This window comes from Vespula pensylvanica, chromosome 8, assembly GCF_014466175.1.
Source record: "Vespula pensylvanica isolate Volc-1 chromosome 8, ASM1446617v1, whole genome shotgun sequence".
NCBI lineage: Eukaryota > Metazoa > Arthropoda > Insecta > Hymenoptera > Vespidae > Vespula > Vespula pensylvanica.
The window spans coordinates 7,308,570-7,326,483 of record NC_057692.1 but is presented as its reverse complement, the minus strand read 5'-3'; the positions used below and the strand labels follow the sequence as shown (position 1 = coordinate 7,326,483).

The window sequence follows — 17,914 nt, the reverse complement described above, 5'->3', positions numbered from 1 at the left end:
GTTATTAAAACAAGTAGAAAAATCGATGAACGACACTTTAGGGATGGTCATTTTATTTCTAACAAAAACAATTTATTTTTAACGAACAATTCCAACTTATCAATTAACAAAATTAACAATCAACAATTTATAAATATAACATATCATTTGAATTCCATTCCGAAATCATACAAGAGTTAGGAAAATTGTGATCGAAACGTTCAGCGAAACAGCAAATCGAGTGAAAGAACAGCTGGTGGTATCTCTTAATTGGATGAGTTTCTTAATGGCCGTGTTTGTATCCCCATTTTTTGTGATCTTCGTGACCACCCTTTTTACCATAATGAGAATCGTGATGATAATGTTCATCGTGTCCACCGCTGTCTTTGTGACCTTTGTGATCGTGATGATGGTGTCCCTTCTCGTGATGGCCCTTTTTACCGTAATGATCTTCATGATGGCCATGATCGTGATGTCCCTTCTTAAAGTGACCACCTTTTTTGTGACCATGCTCGTGATGATGACCACCGTGATCTTCGTGATGACCAGAGTCGTGATGCTCATCGTGGAATTCCTTATCCTTCTTAAATTCGTCGAACTTCTTCACCTCGTGATGACCTTTGGTACTGTGTCCTTTACCGTAATGCCCTTTCTCATGAAAACTGTGGCCCTTCTCGCCTTTTTCTCCTTTGTGATGTTCTCCGTAATATCCATCATCGTGATGATGATGCTTCTTATGTCCTTCATCTTCGTGATAGTGTCCCGAATGTCCCTCTTTGTCGTGATGTCCTTTTTCTCCTTTATCATGATGATGATAACCTTTGTAGCCTTTATCTCCTTTTTCACCATGTTCGCTATGATGACCGGAGTGATGCTCGTCTCCACCACCTTTTTCAAAATGATGATGGCTTGCAGCTGTTTCTAAATCCTTCAAGTCACTAATATCTCTAGCCAGGGCCAATGTGACAAAAAGGGCCACTGTTATCAGAGCACCCCGTAAACCGATCATGTTGCTTGTTTAGCAGTATGGTTGATATTTGGTAAGGTAACCCACTGCCAGTTCAAATGCACCCAGCTGATGCAGGTGACGGGATGGGATCTCGATACTAGGCCGATTAATTTATACGTTTCGTACCCAGTCCAGCGCTATGTATTGGCAGATGGAGGTGGGTAAACCACAACAGCGGTGGTGGCGTTTTCAGCTAGGTTCCTGTGGTGGGAGCGAATAGCTTCGGTTTCTCTCTTCGTTGTGCTATATAGAGATCGTCCTTTTTTTGGTTTGATACATTTGTAACGTTGTTTTCTGCTCTCATGATCGAGAAACGAAGCGGTCTCGCCGAGTTTTGTTAAAGAAACTTATACGTAACCAGTTGGTCAACTTTTTAAAAAAATTATACAGTCAGTATTTTATGACTTTTTTTATAACAATTATTAATATCAATCGTTTAAATAAGAGCATTCAGTTTAAATAATATTTCTGCTATTGTTATTACTCACTATAATCAATATTTATATGAGTAAAATTTATAGTTACTGAAATAATTACAAATATTTTGCCGATTAGTCCGATTCCTGTTTTAATATTAAAGTGATATCATGGAAATAGATCAAACAAATTTATATTGATTCTTCAAAATTACTACGTTAAACCATTTCACATACCGTTATCGTAACATAATTTGTTGTGCGTGCTTTCGCATAATTAGTTTTTGGTATTAGCTGATTTATTATCATACGTGCTGGAGAATATTAAACTGGATTCGCCATTCGATATGTATATCGTGACACTGTGCTAATGACGATTATCCTCATTACTCGTATTAAAAATAAATATTTTATATTGTCATAATTATAATGGTTATAAGGGATTATTTATCCATAATGGAGAACAATATTGTAATAACTCATTATACCGTGTAATTGAAAGGTGTCATTAAAAAAAATTTGATTGCGCTAATAATTTTAATTGTTTGCTACGGCTGACGTAACATTAACATATTGTTCTTCGAATTTGGAAATTAACTTATATGATAAAGAAACTAGAACATTAATATTTGATATAATATTTAATTTAATACACAGAGAATGTTCGTAACAATACTTCGATTGGAAGTAAAAAGATAGTAAATGAAACTTCTGTAATTTTTGACGTAAAAATAAATATAGTTTAGGAAATATAAAGCTCATAATTTAATCAATAAGTTCTTTTATTTAAATAGAATAATAATTATCATTTATAAAATTTATACTGAAATTAAGGATCATAGGAGTGTATATAAAATTGGGTCGGAAATTTATCAAGAGAAAGATATGCGATACGATTTGTAATTCTTATATATTTTAATTATTAAAATTAACAATTTCGATCGATTAGGGATTAAAGAGAGTTTAAAAATAATCAACGAGAAAACAAATATTAACGATTCAACAACGTTCGAATTACAATAGAATGAACTTGTTGCGATAATAATTAGCGATGGTAGCCGCCGTGACCACCACCGCCGCCGCCGCCGCCACCGCCGCCACCTCCGTGACCACCACCGCTCGAGAATCCGTGAGATTTCCCTCCGTGATGTTCGCCCTTCTTCCCATAATCTTCGTGATGATGATAGTGTTCCTCATGGCCATGCTTTCCATGATGTCCCTTGTGATCCTCATCAAAGTGTCCTTTGTCGTGGTGGCCCTTCTTTCCATGATGATCCTCGTGATGACCGGAGTGGTGATGTCCACCCTTCTTATGATGTCCCTCTTTGCTTCCGTGATGTCCATGATGGGATCCATGTTTCTCATGGTGTCCGCCTTTGTGATAATCGTCGTAGAACTTATGTTCTTTATGATATTCATCTTTGTGGGCTTTGTGATGATACCCATGAGTTTTCTCTCCTTTCTTGTGACCTTTCGAATGACCGAATTTAGAGCCCTTGTGGCCATGTTCGTGCTCGTGATGATGACCGTGATGTTCGTCCTCTTCGTGATGTCCCTTCTTATGTCCACCGTGTTCGCCATGATGTCCCTCGTGATGTTCTTTACCATAATGGCCATGATCGCCTTTCTCGTGATGGTGATAACCCTTGTAACCTTTGTCCCCTTTCTCTCCATGCTCTTCGTGATGATGTCCATGGTGCTCATGGCCTCCACCAGACTCGTGATGATGACCTCCGCCACCGCCGCCACCGCCACCACCGCCACCACCACCACCTCCGTGATGATGGCTAGCAGCTACTTCTAGATCTCGTTCGTCTCTCACCTTCTTTGCCGATGAGAAATCGACAATCGCATAGAGGAGAAAGAAAGTCAGACATATCCGAGACACGTAGTAAGCCATTGTTGGTACTTTGACGGACCAACGAGTACGATCGACTGACCAAGCTTCACCACACCTAAGCTTATATACTTGTTGCTCCGCTCTTGGATTCGTACGTAATCACTTTCGTTCTTTCTCATCGACTTGTCCACAAAGCGGGTTTCGCGTTTCGTAAATCTTCTCTTTTACTATCCAGCGCTATCAGCGAACGTGCTTTCTAACGTAAGTACTTTTGAAGCTTTTCGTAGAATACTTCTTTATTTTGTTTGGTCAAAACCAAGTTTGAGATATGAATACAAGGAACCATTGAAGGTACTAAAAGAATAAGATATAAGCTTTAACTTGTAACTTTTATTTCTTATGATATTGTTACACTGTCCTTTATCACGTAAGTACATCAAAGGTTTGTACTTCATGGTTTAATGGTAAGTATTTTGAAAAATAGGATAGAAAAAATACATTTCCGAAGGAAAGTATAACTTTTCAATACGGTAAATTCAGTATTGTCTTTTTTTTTTGTACGTTTGTGAATAAAATGTACTTGCAATAATTAAGTTGTTTTTATCTGTAATACTTCGATTTTGCAATGATTTTTTGAGAAACTTACCTTAGAATTTTATCACCTTTTTACCATAAAAGATCTTATTTTTGTTAGCAATTAAAGTATTATTTATTCCATAACTTTATAATTAGATAAGATTAACGATTGGCAATCAGGTAGATTGAATTTTAATATTAATACATTTTAATGTTCACACGAAATATGCTAAGTCACTTCGGAAGAGGAAGAAAGTAGTGGTGGAAGTTCGAGATCGAACAAGAAGAGAAAATCTTGGATTAAAAGACGTCTGAAGCACATTTGTGCAAGCGTGGCGACGATTTCGATCAAGATTACATAACGTTCACGATCAACGAACCGCTTGAAGTCGATATTACGATTTAAGCAGGTTAAAAAGACATAACTTTCGCAACGAACTAATCAGCCAAGAAAAGGAGGTATTGCTTCCCTAATATCGCCGATTATTCTCCGTCCTGTATATAATAAGAGAGTAGCGCGTGGCTTTATCACACCGACCGCAGCGTTGAAGCGAAAGGGTCACGGTGGGTGTTGACGAGTATATTTAGTTGATACGATGAGGTGTTTCGCTTTGGTGATTTGTCTCGTAGCGATTTCAATCGCTCACTCAATTCTGGTTGAAAGTCGAAGAGTTACGACAGATCTGTCGGATTTGGAAGTAGCTGCATCTGGTCATCACGAAGAAAAAGGTGGTGGTGAAGAGCATTTTTCCGATCATTATAGCAAGCACGGTGAAAAGGGCGACAAGGGCTATAAGGGTGAACATCATCACGAAAAGGGTGATAAGGGACACCACGACAAAGAGGGACACTCGGGACACTATCACGAGGATGAAGGACACAAGAAGCATCATCATCATGACGATGGTTACTACGCCGAGCATCATAAAGGTGAAAAGGGAGAGAAGGGCCATAAATTTCATGAGAAAGGCCATTACGGCAAGGGACATAGTACCAAGGGGCATCACGGAGTTCATAAATTAGATGAATTTAAAAAAGATAAAGAATTCTTCGACGAGCATCATGAGTCTGGCCATCACGAGGATCACGGTGGTCATCATCACGAGCATGAACATAAAAAGGGCGGTCACTTCAAGAAAGGTCATCATGATTCCGGTCATCATGAGGATAAATATGGGAAAAAAGGTCACTATGAGAAGGGACATCATCATCACGATGAAAAGGGTCACAAGGGTGAAGGTGGACATGACGAACATTATCAACATCATTCTAAACATGGTAAAAAAGGTGATCACGAGGATCACAAGAAATGGGGCTTTAAAGATGGACATTGAATTGAAACAATCACAATTATCGTTCCTTGTTGCATTACGTTTGTTTTTACTCGTACGTTATTTTTATAATTATAAATTACAAAATAAATATTTTCCTACGTATATACATAGAACGTCAAAATCGAATCCACGAGTAACGATCGAAATATACAGCGTACGAAAATTTCAATGAACGTTCTTTATCAAATTCCCTGGTTATTTTTTTTTCCGCTGCACCAGCAGCATTTTCGAATATTTGGTCATGGCAGTCACGCTTTCTATTTTGAAGTTATGAACAGAAAAAAAGGAGGTCACTCATCAAGCTTTCATTTCGAAATAAAAATAATTTTATATAGTCATTTATCCCTTCCTTGAGTATTAAGTAATATAGCCGTACAAGTACGTACGATTTTGATGTAATCATTAAATTGATAAATATCGTTACTTTCACACTATTTGTTTTAGTTTTTATATATGTTCAAAGAAGAAGTTAATCAACGATCATTGAAACAAGAAAATAAAACTATTTAAAATCGACTTAATTTTATTGTATTTACAAATATCTTATTCTACATATTGAATCCCAAGTTATTAAAAAATTTAGTAATTCTGCAGATTAGTGATAGATTCTACAAGAATAGATGTCAAACGAAATAATCGAGAAATAAAGTCGAGAAGAAAGAAGCTCCTTGGCAATAATTCAATAATGCTTTTTTAAGTACAATGAATCACCTTTCACTTTCGCTGCACTTTGTTCATCTTTCTTTAAAAATGCAGCATTCTCGACGTAATGCTCTTTTCCGCTAGCTTCCCTGTCGTGTCCTTGAGCAGTACCGTATTGATGACCATTGAGAAATATTTTCTTTTGTGCGTGTTCGTTCTCTTGGTAACCTGCATCCAACTTTTTGATGTTCTTTTGTTCACCTTCTGCTTCTTCGTGTTCGCTGTTCTCCGAGCCATAACTTTCTTCGTGTTCGTCGACATGCTCGTTGTCATAAAAGGACGTGTCCTTTTTGTATTCGTCCTTGTGGTAAACGTTATGAAACCCTGACGTTTTGTGACCTTTTTTATGACTCTCGTTTTTTCCATGACTTTCGCTCGACAGTTCCTTTGCAGCAGATTCATTTTTACCGTATTTCAAATCTTCTTCCTCCTCGTCTTTTTTAGTTTCTGCAAAGTCTTCTTGATATCCAAAGAGATGAGATTTTCCGATAGCTTCCTTTTCGTCTTTATCAAAATCTTCGGTTACTTCATATGTGTTGCCGAGCTTTTCGACTGCCTCAGTCTTTTCTTCGTCCTGATATCTCGAAATATCGCCAATAGCGAAATTATATTTGTCATCAATAATTCCGTTCTTAAATCCATCACCTAAATTCAATTTATAGGGTATAACGATGTTATCGGTGAGAAGATCATTTTCCAAAATATTACCGTATGGAACATTTTGTATTCCTATCGATTTCCTTAAATTGTCAGTACCTAAATTAGAATGCAGTCTGATATTCGTATCACCAAGACCCAGTTTGTTTCTCGAAAGTTTATAATTTTCTGCATGTCTTGGTAAACCATAATATTGAGAGCGAGTGAGGCTTCCTTTAATGCGAAATCCATCGCTTCCATCGTAATCGAATCCTTCGATGTTGCCAAGGCTACTATCCTGTCCACCTAAACGTCGTAAACTCGATTCCATACCGAGGGTACCTGATGCAAATATACGTATAATCCATAGTGATTACTATGATTAAAATGATACCATCCAATTTTATTATAGTTGTTAAATAACTCCAACGATTACAAGATATTTATTAAAAAGAGATTCTAACCAATACCTTTACCAATATTTCTAATTTTATATGTGGTTGGATAATTGAATCCGTAAATCGAGTTAGCCACATTTAAATTGGAATTTCCAAATCCATCGCCTTTAATAAAAGGTGCAAATTCATCTGTTCCATGGTGACCAATTGTGTCGTATCGTTTAAACTCATTTCCTCTTCTATTAAACGCGTATTCGCTGCTTGACGTTTCCATATCTTTCACTATTGATTTTTTCGAATTATTTTTTATTTTTTCGGGTTCCTTCACCTCGATTCCTTCGCATACCAACAAACATATTACACTCACGATATAATAAACGTTTAGTTTCATAATCGTTAATGTGATTTTATGTTATTTTAAATGCTTTAAGATAGAACTTCGGGAGTTCGAATCACGTATATCTGATTATATATATTTGATCTGACGACTCTTTTATAGGATACATCATTTGTAATGATTAGTAACAAAGACGATACGTAAAATTATGCAGATTGTTTTATCAGACCATATTTCCTTTTAAATTTCGAAAATAAATCGTATATCCGTTATTTCGATGGTAGAGCTCGATTTATTGATCGTAACGCAACATTATCTCAAAGAATTAGTTTCGATCGGTATACGCTTCACTGTTTTGTTTTTAATCCGGAGCACGAACTATTCTAATTTAGAAAGTAGAATGCCGCGGGAATGCACAACAGCCGGTATTACATCACTGTCTTACTTGACAGTTACTCACTTCGGTGCTACGCTAATTGATCGATGAATACCTTAAAAGAGGGTTAGTCTGGCAATACTACGAAATTCACGTGTTATAAGTATCGACAAAGCATTACAAAAATGTGAGCTATGACTGACAATACTCTATGGTGATGTATTTGTTAGTCATGTATAATACATTGTACATTCGAATACATTTTATCACGTTTAGATTATATTCATTTTTGAATATGTGGGACATATAAACAGCATGGATATATTTTTGTGGTGTAATCACAAAATTACACAGTATGAAGTGAAAAATTTTACGATATCAAATGTTACATACAAATTTATTTATTATTTCAAATATATGTCTCACAATAGTAACAGCAAAATAAGTACATTATATAAATATTTATGTTATCTATCAATGATCGTCATAAACTTTAGAATGTCCATGTTTCTTTTCTGCTTGTTTTCCATCTTTTTTCAAATAATCAGAGTAATCTTTATGATAAGAATCTTCACTCTTTTTGGAGTGGTGTCCTTGATTGTGACTAATGTCGTGACCCTTATGGAAATCATCTTTCTTCATCTTATCCCTATGATCGAAGCCAGAATCGTGATGAGAACCTTTTTTAAAATCGCCCTCTTTTGCATTATGATGCTGGTCGAAGGCAAAGTGTTTACTAAACTGCCCGTCTTTGTGGTTTTCATCGTAAAAGTCCGTGTTCTTTTTATATTCGTCTTTATGATAGACTTTGTGAAAACCATTAGTCTTTCCTCCTTTTTTATGATACGAACTGTGTTCATGCTTAGCACCTTCTTCACCCTTTTCCAAGTCATCGTGTTGACCATAGGCATTGGATGTATCGATGTGTTCTTTTTTGTGACCACTCTCTAGATTGTAGTCACCTAGAAAAACAAAATGCATAGAAGTAAACCATCTATTGCAAAATAGAAGTTTTATTTATAACTCTGTATAAGAATATTGTTCTGTTCTTTGGAAACAAAATACAAACCAGTTTTTTCGGCCGAATCATAAACTTTTTTCTGCCCTTTGTCAAATTCGTCATAGCTGTTGTGATCATTATCACCCTTTTCCCCGTAAGACGAATGCTCTTCGTCGGAATATTGTTTGCCTGATTCAGTTTTAAGGAAAGATCCATCGTCAGCTTTGAAATTAACAAAATCACCTTGATCTTTATCATATAATTCTACAATATTTTTTTGAGGATGTCCCAGATGAACATACTTTAATCCTTTCGATGGAAACGAGGAATAATGAGTTTCACGAGCATCGTTATATCCACTGCCGGCGTCATCATCGTCCTCATCGTCATCATCATCGTCTTCGTGTTCATCGTTATACTCTTGCTTTTCATCGTCATTTTCTTTCTTACTCTTCTCGTCGGTATGATCTTGATTACCATCTTCTACTTCTACCTTTTCATTACTCATAGGCACGTAATAAGGTGCCAAAGGTTTTCGTGAAACAATGTAGACACCGTGCCCTGCCACGTGATCGTTACTCGTCTTTACGTAAGGCAATTGTTGTTGCACGTAGAAACTCGGCTTCTGCCCTGCGTTCGCATAAGCGATTACAGGCTTTTCGTAGAGACCCACCGTTCGAGGAACCGATACAGCAACAGGTGCAACAGTACCCACACTACTACCATGGACGACATAATGCAATGGTGTATCGTAGTAACGTCCGTTCCCATAATTGGTGTAATGTACGTAGGTCACGGGATAGTCTTGTTCTTGCTTGTACGTGTAACCCGTAGCAGAAGACTCAAGGTCGGCCATACTCGTTTTCGAGATTGTCATCCTTTCCATTTTCGTTGGTGATCCATAGTTGAATCCGATCAAGATCAATACAAGAATCGTTGCGATCGCGATCATAATGAACACAGAACAAAATCGAGAATTGACAGGTGTAGTCGAAGGTGGACTTGCTTACTCTGACACCCATGTTAGTAACTGGTCTAGCTTTTATATGCGCGTTGGTAACAAAGGTCGTTCAATCAAGATAGACGTTCTCATTCCTTTCTATGTAAATATCTCATGGTCAGCAAATCAAATTCAAATACAAAGCTTTATTGATAATATAATTACCCTACCGTGACCGTTATTGTGAATTGGTTAGACTTGCGCAACATAGTTCGGCAAGATATTAAAATTTCGACTGGGTTAGAATATGGCATACTGTTGTTATTAGAATATTTAAATTATTTCGAGAAGAAATAGTTATACTTTTTTAGTCACACTGGACTCAACGCGGCGGGACAATAATATTCTTTCACGTTTTTGTATTGATCGAGGACTATTTTCTACGGATGAACGATTCTGTGAGATATTTTGAGCTTGCATTCAATGATATTTCTTCGAGAATTTTTATAACCCAGCATTCTGATATTATTTATGTATTGTTGATGATACTTATAGATCGATATACATTTATAAAAAATGTGTCATAAGTTTTTTTTCGAACTGGAAAATAAAATAATAAATATAACATGTCAAGACTGAATTGGATTAAAAGCTCAAATGGATACAATGAAGCCCGTGTGGGATTGTGAGCTTCTCTTTTTCGAGAGTAGGGGCGGTATTGGAGAATAGTAGAACGAAACTGTCCGACTTTCAACGGATCGAGCAAAGTGGGGCGACCTTGAGAAGAGTGTGCCGGCAACAGAGAGACATCTCGGTGAGGTCGCGCAAAATCGGTGAAAACGAAGTTCGTCCACAGCATCACTAGTCTCGAGAAGTACCGTCCTTCCAGATGTATTCGACCAGTTCTGGGCAAGAGCCAATCGAGCGCGGGCGTTCCGGCGATCGGTCAGGAGATATAAAAGAGCTCGCCACATGGCACAGTGATTACAGTTTATTTCAACGCGAGAAACGAAACGCCGCGAGTACACTTAACGCGATATAAGAAAAAGAAGAAACAAAACTACACAGATAGAGATAGAGAGAGAGAGAGAGAGAGAGAGAGAGAGAGAGAGAGAGAGAGAGAGGGAGATAGAGAGGAGAGGGAGAAAGATAAAGAGAGATAAAGAAAGAGAGAAAGGGAAAGAGAGAGAGGGAGGGAGAAAGAAAAAAACACCTAGTCACGTTGACGTTGCGTTTTCCCTAATCGCGACCGCTCGAGAAAGAGAAAGAAAAAAGTAGAACCTTCTGTTTTATCTCAAACGCGATAAACTAGACACGTCAGGTGTAGACATAGAGAAAGGAGAATGAAAAACGTGCGGGGGTTGTGGTGGTACGTTCTCTGCGGCGCCATTGTTCGCGTTTCAACATATCCGGTGAACAAAAGTGACCAAACACGATCCGATCTCGAAGCTTTTTCTACCGATTATATCATCAAAGATTTGTCACCACCTAAGTTTGTTGATGCGGACAGAGGTCTGGAAGATTTCGATGTTGAGCCAATGGATAAAAAAGATACAAAGGAACCCTTAATTTTGGAACCGGACGCAGAAATGTTACCACCTAATTACAAAGGTGTTATACCACCCGGCGTAGATCACATGGAACTTGTTCTTCGTGAACCGCAGGTAATGGCTACCGGTTCGGAGGCTACTAGATACGTGTTTTCAAATCAAGCGTCTCAAGGAGTAAAGAATGAGAAGGGTCGTAAGAAAACGGTTGAATTTGAAAAGAGCTTGAAGGGTGAGGAAGAGAAAGAGAAACAGAAGAAAGATTATGCTGAAGCGGCTGGCAAGAAAAAAGCACATACCGTGATCAAAAACAATTTTAGTGGGCGAAAGGATCAGTCATTTGACGAAAAAGGTGGAAGCTATGAGATTGAAGGTAATCGCAATAAAGGTCATAACGCTGCTGGCTTTCACAATGTTTATCATAAAGACGAATACAAAAAAGATGCTGACTTTTATGACAACGGTCATCAAGGTGGACACTTCAAGAAACATGGAAGATACGGCGAGAAACATGGTTCTCTTGAACGTTCCTATAAGAAGGGCTTAAGTCACGATTCAGCCTTCGACTTGGCCGAAGCCAAAAAAGAAGGAGAATCGAAGAAGTCTCGGGTCAATGAAGAAGCCCAAGGTCATGTTGCTGCGCAAGGCTACGATGGCTTCTTCCATAATTTCGACGAATTCATTAAAAAAGCAGGACTTGTTGAGGGTTAAAAGTATTCTTTAATGGACGTGGATGCATTTTAATAAAGTGTATTCGATTATTGTTGATTATGCATGATTAAACCGTAGGCTCACGTATTATTGATTATCGAAGAGATTCCTATTTATTTATTGCACAGTGCTAGACAACATTTATATCTTGATTAATGAAACGATAAATCTTTAAAAAATATGTTCTAATTCTTCTCGTTCAATAGCGAAAGTTTCGAAAAATGTATTTTATAGCATTTACCTATATTGTAAACGATTAGAATGTATATAGAGAATACATATATTGTACGTACAAAGATTAGAAAGATATTGTAACCATGTCTCTTCCTTTTGACAAATTTGCTTTGACGTATCGATTTCTAAGGGGTTACGTTGCAGGTGTAAAATAAAATCAAGAGCACAGTAGAATCGTATCGATAATCGATACATTCCCAAGGGGACAATACCTCGATCGGATTGCAGGTTCATCTTGACGCATTGTCCTGTTCCTTGATAACGACCACGGAGCAACCCCCGACTAGGTTTCCCACGGTGAACAACGTGATTTGCCGACGATGGTTACGTTGATTAATGGATATTAATAATGTTCGCCATTGTTGCCGCAATAAATCGTGATTTTTCGTCGCGGTTAGCTGGGACGCGAATAAAAGGTGATAATTGATGCGTCGCTCGCTTGGACGAGAAAGGAGGGGTTGAAGGAGGAGGAGGCAGCTTTTCAGGCAGGTAACACGCGCGAGCGCGCCCACGTACACACGCGCATCCTCCTGTATTTTGACTAGGACGAGGATAGCTGAGGTACCATTCCCTTCGTGGCTCAGTGAGCTCGGGTTCCGTGCATTCATCAACAATAAGCCGCAGCAACCCCGAACACACTCCTCCCTTTCCTCCTCCTTTTCCCAATCTATGTGTATGCATGCACGCTTATGAGTAGGTCCACGTGTTTATGTATACGCGTGTATGTTTGTTTGTGTGCATGGATGAGCGTGCATCGTAGGTTGTGGAACGCGTTTGGAATACATAAATCAGGTGCGCCAGTCTGCAGACTGCTGCCAGCCATATCACTTGGCACAACGGCTATGAATGAATAGAGCCGTACCTGAATTATCGTCCGCCTTTGCAGATACTGAGAGGACGCTCGTGCACGTTCTACGACGACAACGGGTAAGCAAGTGTGGCTTTAAACCTTAATCTTCAAGCGTTGAATAAAAATATGATAAAGATGAGCCTGCTAATGTTCTTTTGCTTTCATGGCTAATGTTTCTGCTAAATTCGTTTTCAGAAAAGATATTCTTTAACGTGTGAACTTCAATAATTTTTTAGAAAACGTTATGTATTGAGTAATTTTCAATAAAAATAATTCGTCTCAGCTCGGAATAGATCGCCTTAACATTTTCTCTGATATTTAATGACATTTTCTCGAACTATTTATTTTTATTGAGATTATTAAGTAAGAAGTACGATACTGGTGCAAGAAATTATCGCAAAACGACTGTATCAGTTGTAGAAAAAGAACAAACTAGAAACACGTTGGAATCCTTTCGATCACGTCGTTTCAAACGAATCCTTCGATTTCCGAAAGAAACGCAATTTATCTTACGTTAATCTTTCTCCGAGCAAGTCTGGGTGGTGAAGGGGAGGAGAAGAAGGAGAACGAGAGGGAGGAGGTGAGCATTCCATGTGCCGTTTTTCGCTATCTCTCTCTTCTTTTTATTCGTTTTATCCGAGAATAACAGGGTCGAGAAGTGTTCGTACGATTTCACGAGAACGAGCGATGTCGAGGATTCGATCACTTTCATACGAAAGTTTATTATCTCACGGACACTCACATAAACTACATATCCATCGTAGAAATAATCGAAAAAAAATAGCAAGTATCATAGTGTTTTGCGATATCGTATTGTTTGTATTAATATTCATTTTATTCTATTAACAATCGTATTTTCGTATTGAAATGTCATTAATTTCCAACGAATATTATATATAATATATATGTTTATTACGTATAAAATTTAATTATAAGAGATGGCATATCTTATCAATTTTAAAACACTTCAGATTACTTCGTGAAAAGTTTAACCTATGCGATTTTGGCTGCAGATCGAAGTATGGCTACAGTCGACGATCGGTAAACCACGTTCACACGTATAGCTCCGGTATTTGTTTTATATACGCTGTCTATCGGCATTTTAGTCGATAAATATATTTAGCGACGTGCGCACGAGCAATCCCTATTTTTTATTTACGCATTATTTCACGAAGCGAACGATTTTCACGGCAGATCGACGATGAAATATAGAGAAACATGGTATCGTTGCTTTCAAGATTAATCGCCAATACTAAAACTTTCCAAGACGTCAAACTTTTTCGTAGTATCGAAAAACTTCGATATTTGCAATCTCGTTTTAATGCTTCGGAAAAGGATACAGCATGCATTTGTCCTGTGAGTAATATTTAAACGAATAAAGTTAAAATAATTTAAACGAGCTATTCTATTTTCTTTGATTTAACTTTAATAATGCTAATCCTCGATAACAATAATCTCTATTTCAGCCAACTTATATTACTCGTTTGGCAATGCCTGTTGATTATGACAACGTAATAAATTTCATGTGCCAGACATACTTCAAAGAGGAACCAAGTATAGTGAATATCGGGCTTTGTAGTGTATCACCGACACCTTCCATGGTAAAGATCATTCGAGAAAACCTTAGAAACGGCATGACGATAATCGCGGAGAATCCATTTCATTGCATAATCGGCGCTGTTATAAATATTTGTTCGTGTCCGTGGGAACCAAAAAAACTTATGGAATACGCGAGATGTTGCGAGGAAGAAGGTCTAGTCCGCGACCTGATAGAGTTCTACGCTTACGAATCTCGTAAACCAGATGTCTGGAATCGTTATTGCGTTCACAAGGTGTTTGAGTGTAACTATGTGGCTGTTGATCCAGAATATCGTGGAATGGGTATAGCTAAGAAACTCATCGAAGAGAGTTGGTATCTTGCACGAGATTGTAGTTATCGATTGTTCCGTATCGACTGTTCTAACAGGTGAGCCTGACTCTGTAATATCGATCACTTCAGAAACATTTAAAGAAAGAAATTGAACAATGGCGATTTCTCTTCGAATCGTCAATTTTTTCTGGTATTGAAATACCGATACATCCAAAATAGAACAAAATCGATTTGTTCCTTTCATTTCAACGCTCGTTCCTTTTCAATTTTTTAATTAAAATTATTATTTCCAACTTGAAACATTGTATTTGTATTTTGTATATACATCCTTTTACATAGATATACAGCTAGAATCGCAGAAGGTTTTGGATGGACTAAAATCTGCACGATACCTTATTGTCGATACGTCAAGAATGATGAAATGGTATTCCAACATATACAAGAACCTCATACGGAAATCGAAGTTTATATCGATCGTGTCAACTTTCTTAAAGCATACCATTTGCCATATAGAAATTGTTACAAGTAATCCTCTCGAAGATAAACAAGAGAAAGAAATAATCTCTTTTAAAAAATAATCTAAGCTTCTTTATTTACTGTCTCACTGATTTATTGTTTGCAATATTGTTTGTAATATTTCGAAAGATAAACTTGTTCGCTAGGTAAGACGTGATAAATGTATATTTCCTGTATTCTTGTCTACTAATTTGAAAACGTGCTCTATTCATTTGAAGTATTTATAAATCTAAGTAAAGGGTAATTTAATTGTATTAATCAATATTAATTTGTTTTTGCATAATTCAATATGTATACAGTCTTAGTACTTAGTACTTACAATAATAGCTACATATCTCTTTTATTACCCTTATTCTATTTTATTAAATTATCATCATTATCCATTCTTTCTCAAAATCATGACATTTATTCTACAGAATGAATTCTTAACGTAACGTACCTAGCAACGGAGATTAAAATTCATCGAGAGATGTTATCGTAAAGTATATGTAATAGGTGTTTAGAATGAATGAAACGCGTAAGTTTAAAAGTTATACTTTTCGTCAGTATCCATGGTGAATAAATTCAAAAGGATATTTCGGCGCTCTCTTGGCTCGAAGATAAAGTGGAATTGTTGTGCCGTGAGCGAAATACATCGGGGTAATGCGAAGTGCCCGCAATAGTGGGGCTCTACGGGCGTGTTTACGAGAGGGTTGTTCGAGGGGGGTTGCTCGCATGCATCATCGGTGCAACTAGAGATAAATTCTGTACGCGCTGTGCTCTAGTGTGTACGTCGTCTTTACTTTGGTCTTAACTAAAATCCATTAAAGCCAACGATTTATTACAATACCCTTACCCTTCGTACGATGTGTGTGCGCGTACTCGCTCAGGAGGCAGGCTAACGCTTCCTGGCCACCTTCAGACGCAGTTTAAACGCAAATTAATGACGTCGGGGTAAATTCTGCGAGTATACCTATCTACGTACTTACCTATGTATCGGTTCTTTTCATTTTTTATTTCGTCAACTGTTTTGGATTTATAGAAGCAAGAGTATGAGAATGGTGTGAATCGGACGTACCGTGTAACGTACGGAGATTGTTTCTGACGTATTTGTGGCTAAAAGAAAAGAATTCTATTTACGAAACACGAACTAAAGCTTGATAAACACGTTAAATGCGACTTATAATTGTCAGTTATATGATATATTCATAATAAGTATGAAATCATTACTACAGCATTAAGTATTATTTTAGTAAAAGGCGTATATTATTTTAGATTTACGTACAAAGATACTCAATGTTGCATGAAATTCAACAAGTAGTTCTCTGTCTATAACTGTTCGTTGCAAAATACGCGCTTCAAAAGATAGAGGATATCGATCCATCTTCTTTAAACGACAGCACTGACCTATTTTCTAACTGCTGCCGTGGCCGAGAACAGTTCAGAGAATTTATATAGGACAGAGATGCCCGTATACGGGAGACTTAACGTCGTGACGGTAAAACATCTTTTTTGTGCTTTATTCGACCCACCAACGGCGTCTCTTCGAACTAAAAATTCATGTATGTAAGAGTCAGCGCTATTCAGATAGGATAAAGGATAAGCTGCGATATGGAATTCATTAACACCACGTTGAAGCGAGTCCTTTATCCTTCAACAGATTTCTAAGAAATCATCTAGGTCAATATAACAGTGTGACAACGTCTCATTCTAGACGCTGAAGAGTATATTTTCACGAGGTCAAATAAAAACGTTGGGCATATAACTTGGATGACATTTTTTGTTGATGTACGATCATACAAAGGTATTCAAAATTCATAAGATCTTCAGAGAAAAGATAGATATAGTAAATAGTGAGTCATCAACAACATCGCGATTGCTGTGTGTCTCTCTCTCTTTCTTTCTCTCTCTCTCTTTCTTTGTTTACAAACCACACCCTACCAATCTTTCCTCTCTTACCTATATGTTTTTCAAAATAACCTTCTGCCGATCTTGAAACTGTAATGATTAATGGAGTTAGAAGAGCTACGCGCAGTTCCGTAATACCGTGGCAACTATCGAGTCGGAATTACAGTTGAGAAACTTCGAGGTGAGTTAGGAGAGTGCGATGTCGTTTCGGTTGGAGGATTCTCTCGTCGCCTTAGCTGCCTTAGCTGCTTTGGCGCAGCCATCCGACCACGTATCAAACTCGATTTGATTTTGATTCGACATACAGTGGAAACGCATTTAATACCTACTAACCCCTGCATCAGGTACTCTTATGAAGGAAACGTGTGTGTAACTACGAGGAGATATATTGTATCGTCTATGAATTTTGAAGTAAGTATTCGCTATGATGTTGATTATGTATCTTTAATATATCTCAACTTACTTTTTATAAAAGTTGAAGTATTATATAAGAATGTACATTTTTTATCATGATTTATATTTTACTCGCAATATATTAATTATCTACAAATAAATATGTTATTCGTATCAATTATTGAAACACACAAGAATAGCATAGCATTGATTTGAAAATCTATGATGTTAAATGTAGAAATGATTGTAAATGTAGAAATAATTTCTTCTCTCGTACAAAGACATTCTCAATTCTTTTATTCGAAATAAGATTATTAAATTCTGTTTGCTCATAATTTAAACTTGTTAAGAAATCCATAGAAA

General features: G+C 37.2%; 4 protein-coding genes across 4 annotated transcripts; 2 read left to right on the top strand and 2 right to left on the bottom strand.

The window, feature by feature from the left end:
- Positions 1-262: 262 nt before the first annotated feature.
- LOC122631161 (histidine-rich glycoprotein-like) lies at positions 263-988 on the bottom strand. The gene has a single exon (XM_043816484.1). It carries the CDS (start codon positions 986-988, stop codon positions 263-265), a length of 726 nt encoding a protein of 241 aa, XP_043672419.1.
- Positions 989-2,449: 1,461 nt separating this feature from the next.
- On the bottom strand, positions 2,450-9,687 carry LOC122631160 (hornerin-like). The gene is made up of 7 exons (XM_043816483.1): positions 8,673-9,687; positions 8,096-8,565; positions 7,758-7,812; positions 6,963-7,226; positions 5,866-6,834; positions 3,514-3,598; positions 2,450-3,359 (listed from the first exon to the last, which is right to left on the bottom strand). Exons 1-7 carry the CDS (start codon positions 9,553-9,555, stop codon positions 2,450-2,452), a joined length of 3,636 nt encoding a protein of 1,211 aa, XP_043672418.1. The 5' UTR covers positions 9,556-9,687.
- A 968-nt stretch (positions 9,688-10,655) lies between these two features.
- LOC122631084 lies at positions 10,656-12,102 on the top strand. The gene has a single exon (XM_043816322.1). The coding sequence runs from the start codon at positions 10,887-10,889 to the stop codon at positions 11,799-11,801; it is 915 nt and encodes a 304-aa protein (XP_043672257.1). The 5' UTR covers positions 10,656-10,886; the 3' UTR covers positions 11,802-12,102.
- Positions 12,103-13,723: 1,621 nt separating this feature from the next.
- LOC122631126 (arylalkylamine N-acetyltransferase 1-like) lies at positions 13,724-16,376 on the top strand. The gene is made up of 3 exons (XM_043816418.1): positions 13,724-14,241; positions 14,352-14,851; positions 15,095-16,376. Exons 1-3 carry the CDS (start codon positions 14,104-14,106, stop codon positions 15,282-15,284), a joined length of 828 nt encoding a protein of 275 aa, XP_043672353.1. The 5' UTR covers positions 13,724-14,103; the 3' UTR covers positions 15,285-16,376.
- Positions 16,377-17,914: the final 1,538 nt, after the last annotated feature.

Bases quoted from the DNA above. Each gene is read 5' to 3' on its own strand.
- LOC122631161 (XM_043816484.1), bottom strand. From the start codon at position 988: ATGATCGGTTTACGGGGTGCTCTGATAACAGTGGCCCTTTTTGTCACA.
- LOC122631160 (XM_043816483.1), bottom strand. From the start codon at position 9,555: ATGATCGCGATCGCAACGATTCTTGTATTGATCTTGATCGGATTCAAC. The intron at 7,813-8,095 runs GTTTATGACGAT...ACATCACCATAG, and splicing joins AGAAACATGGACATTCTAAA to AGTATTGTCAGTCATAGCTC. The intron at 6,835-6,962 runs GTATTGGTTAGA...TATTTGCATCAG, and splicing joins AATTAGAAATATTGGTAAAG to GTACCCTCGGTATGGAATCG.
- LOC122631084 (XM_043816322.1), top strand. From the start codon at position 10,887: ATGAAAAACGTGCGGGGGTTGTGGTGGTACGTTCTCTGCGGCGCCATT.
- LOC122631126 (XM_043816418.1), top strand. From the start codon at position 14,104: ATGGTATCGTTGCTTTCAAGATTAATCGCCAATACTAAAACTTTCCAA. The intron at 14,242-14,351 runs GTGAGTAATATT...TCTCTATTTCAG, and splicing joins ATACAGCATGCATTTGTCCT to CCAACTTATATTACTCGTTT. The intron at 14,852-15,094 runs GTGAGCCTGACT...CCTTTTACATAG, and splicing joins CGTATCGACTGTTCTAACAG to ATATACAGCTAGAATCGCAG.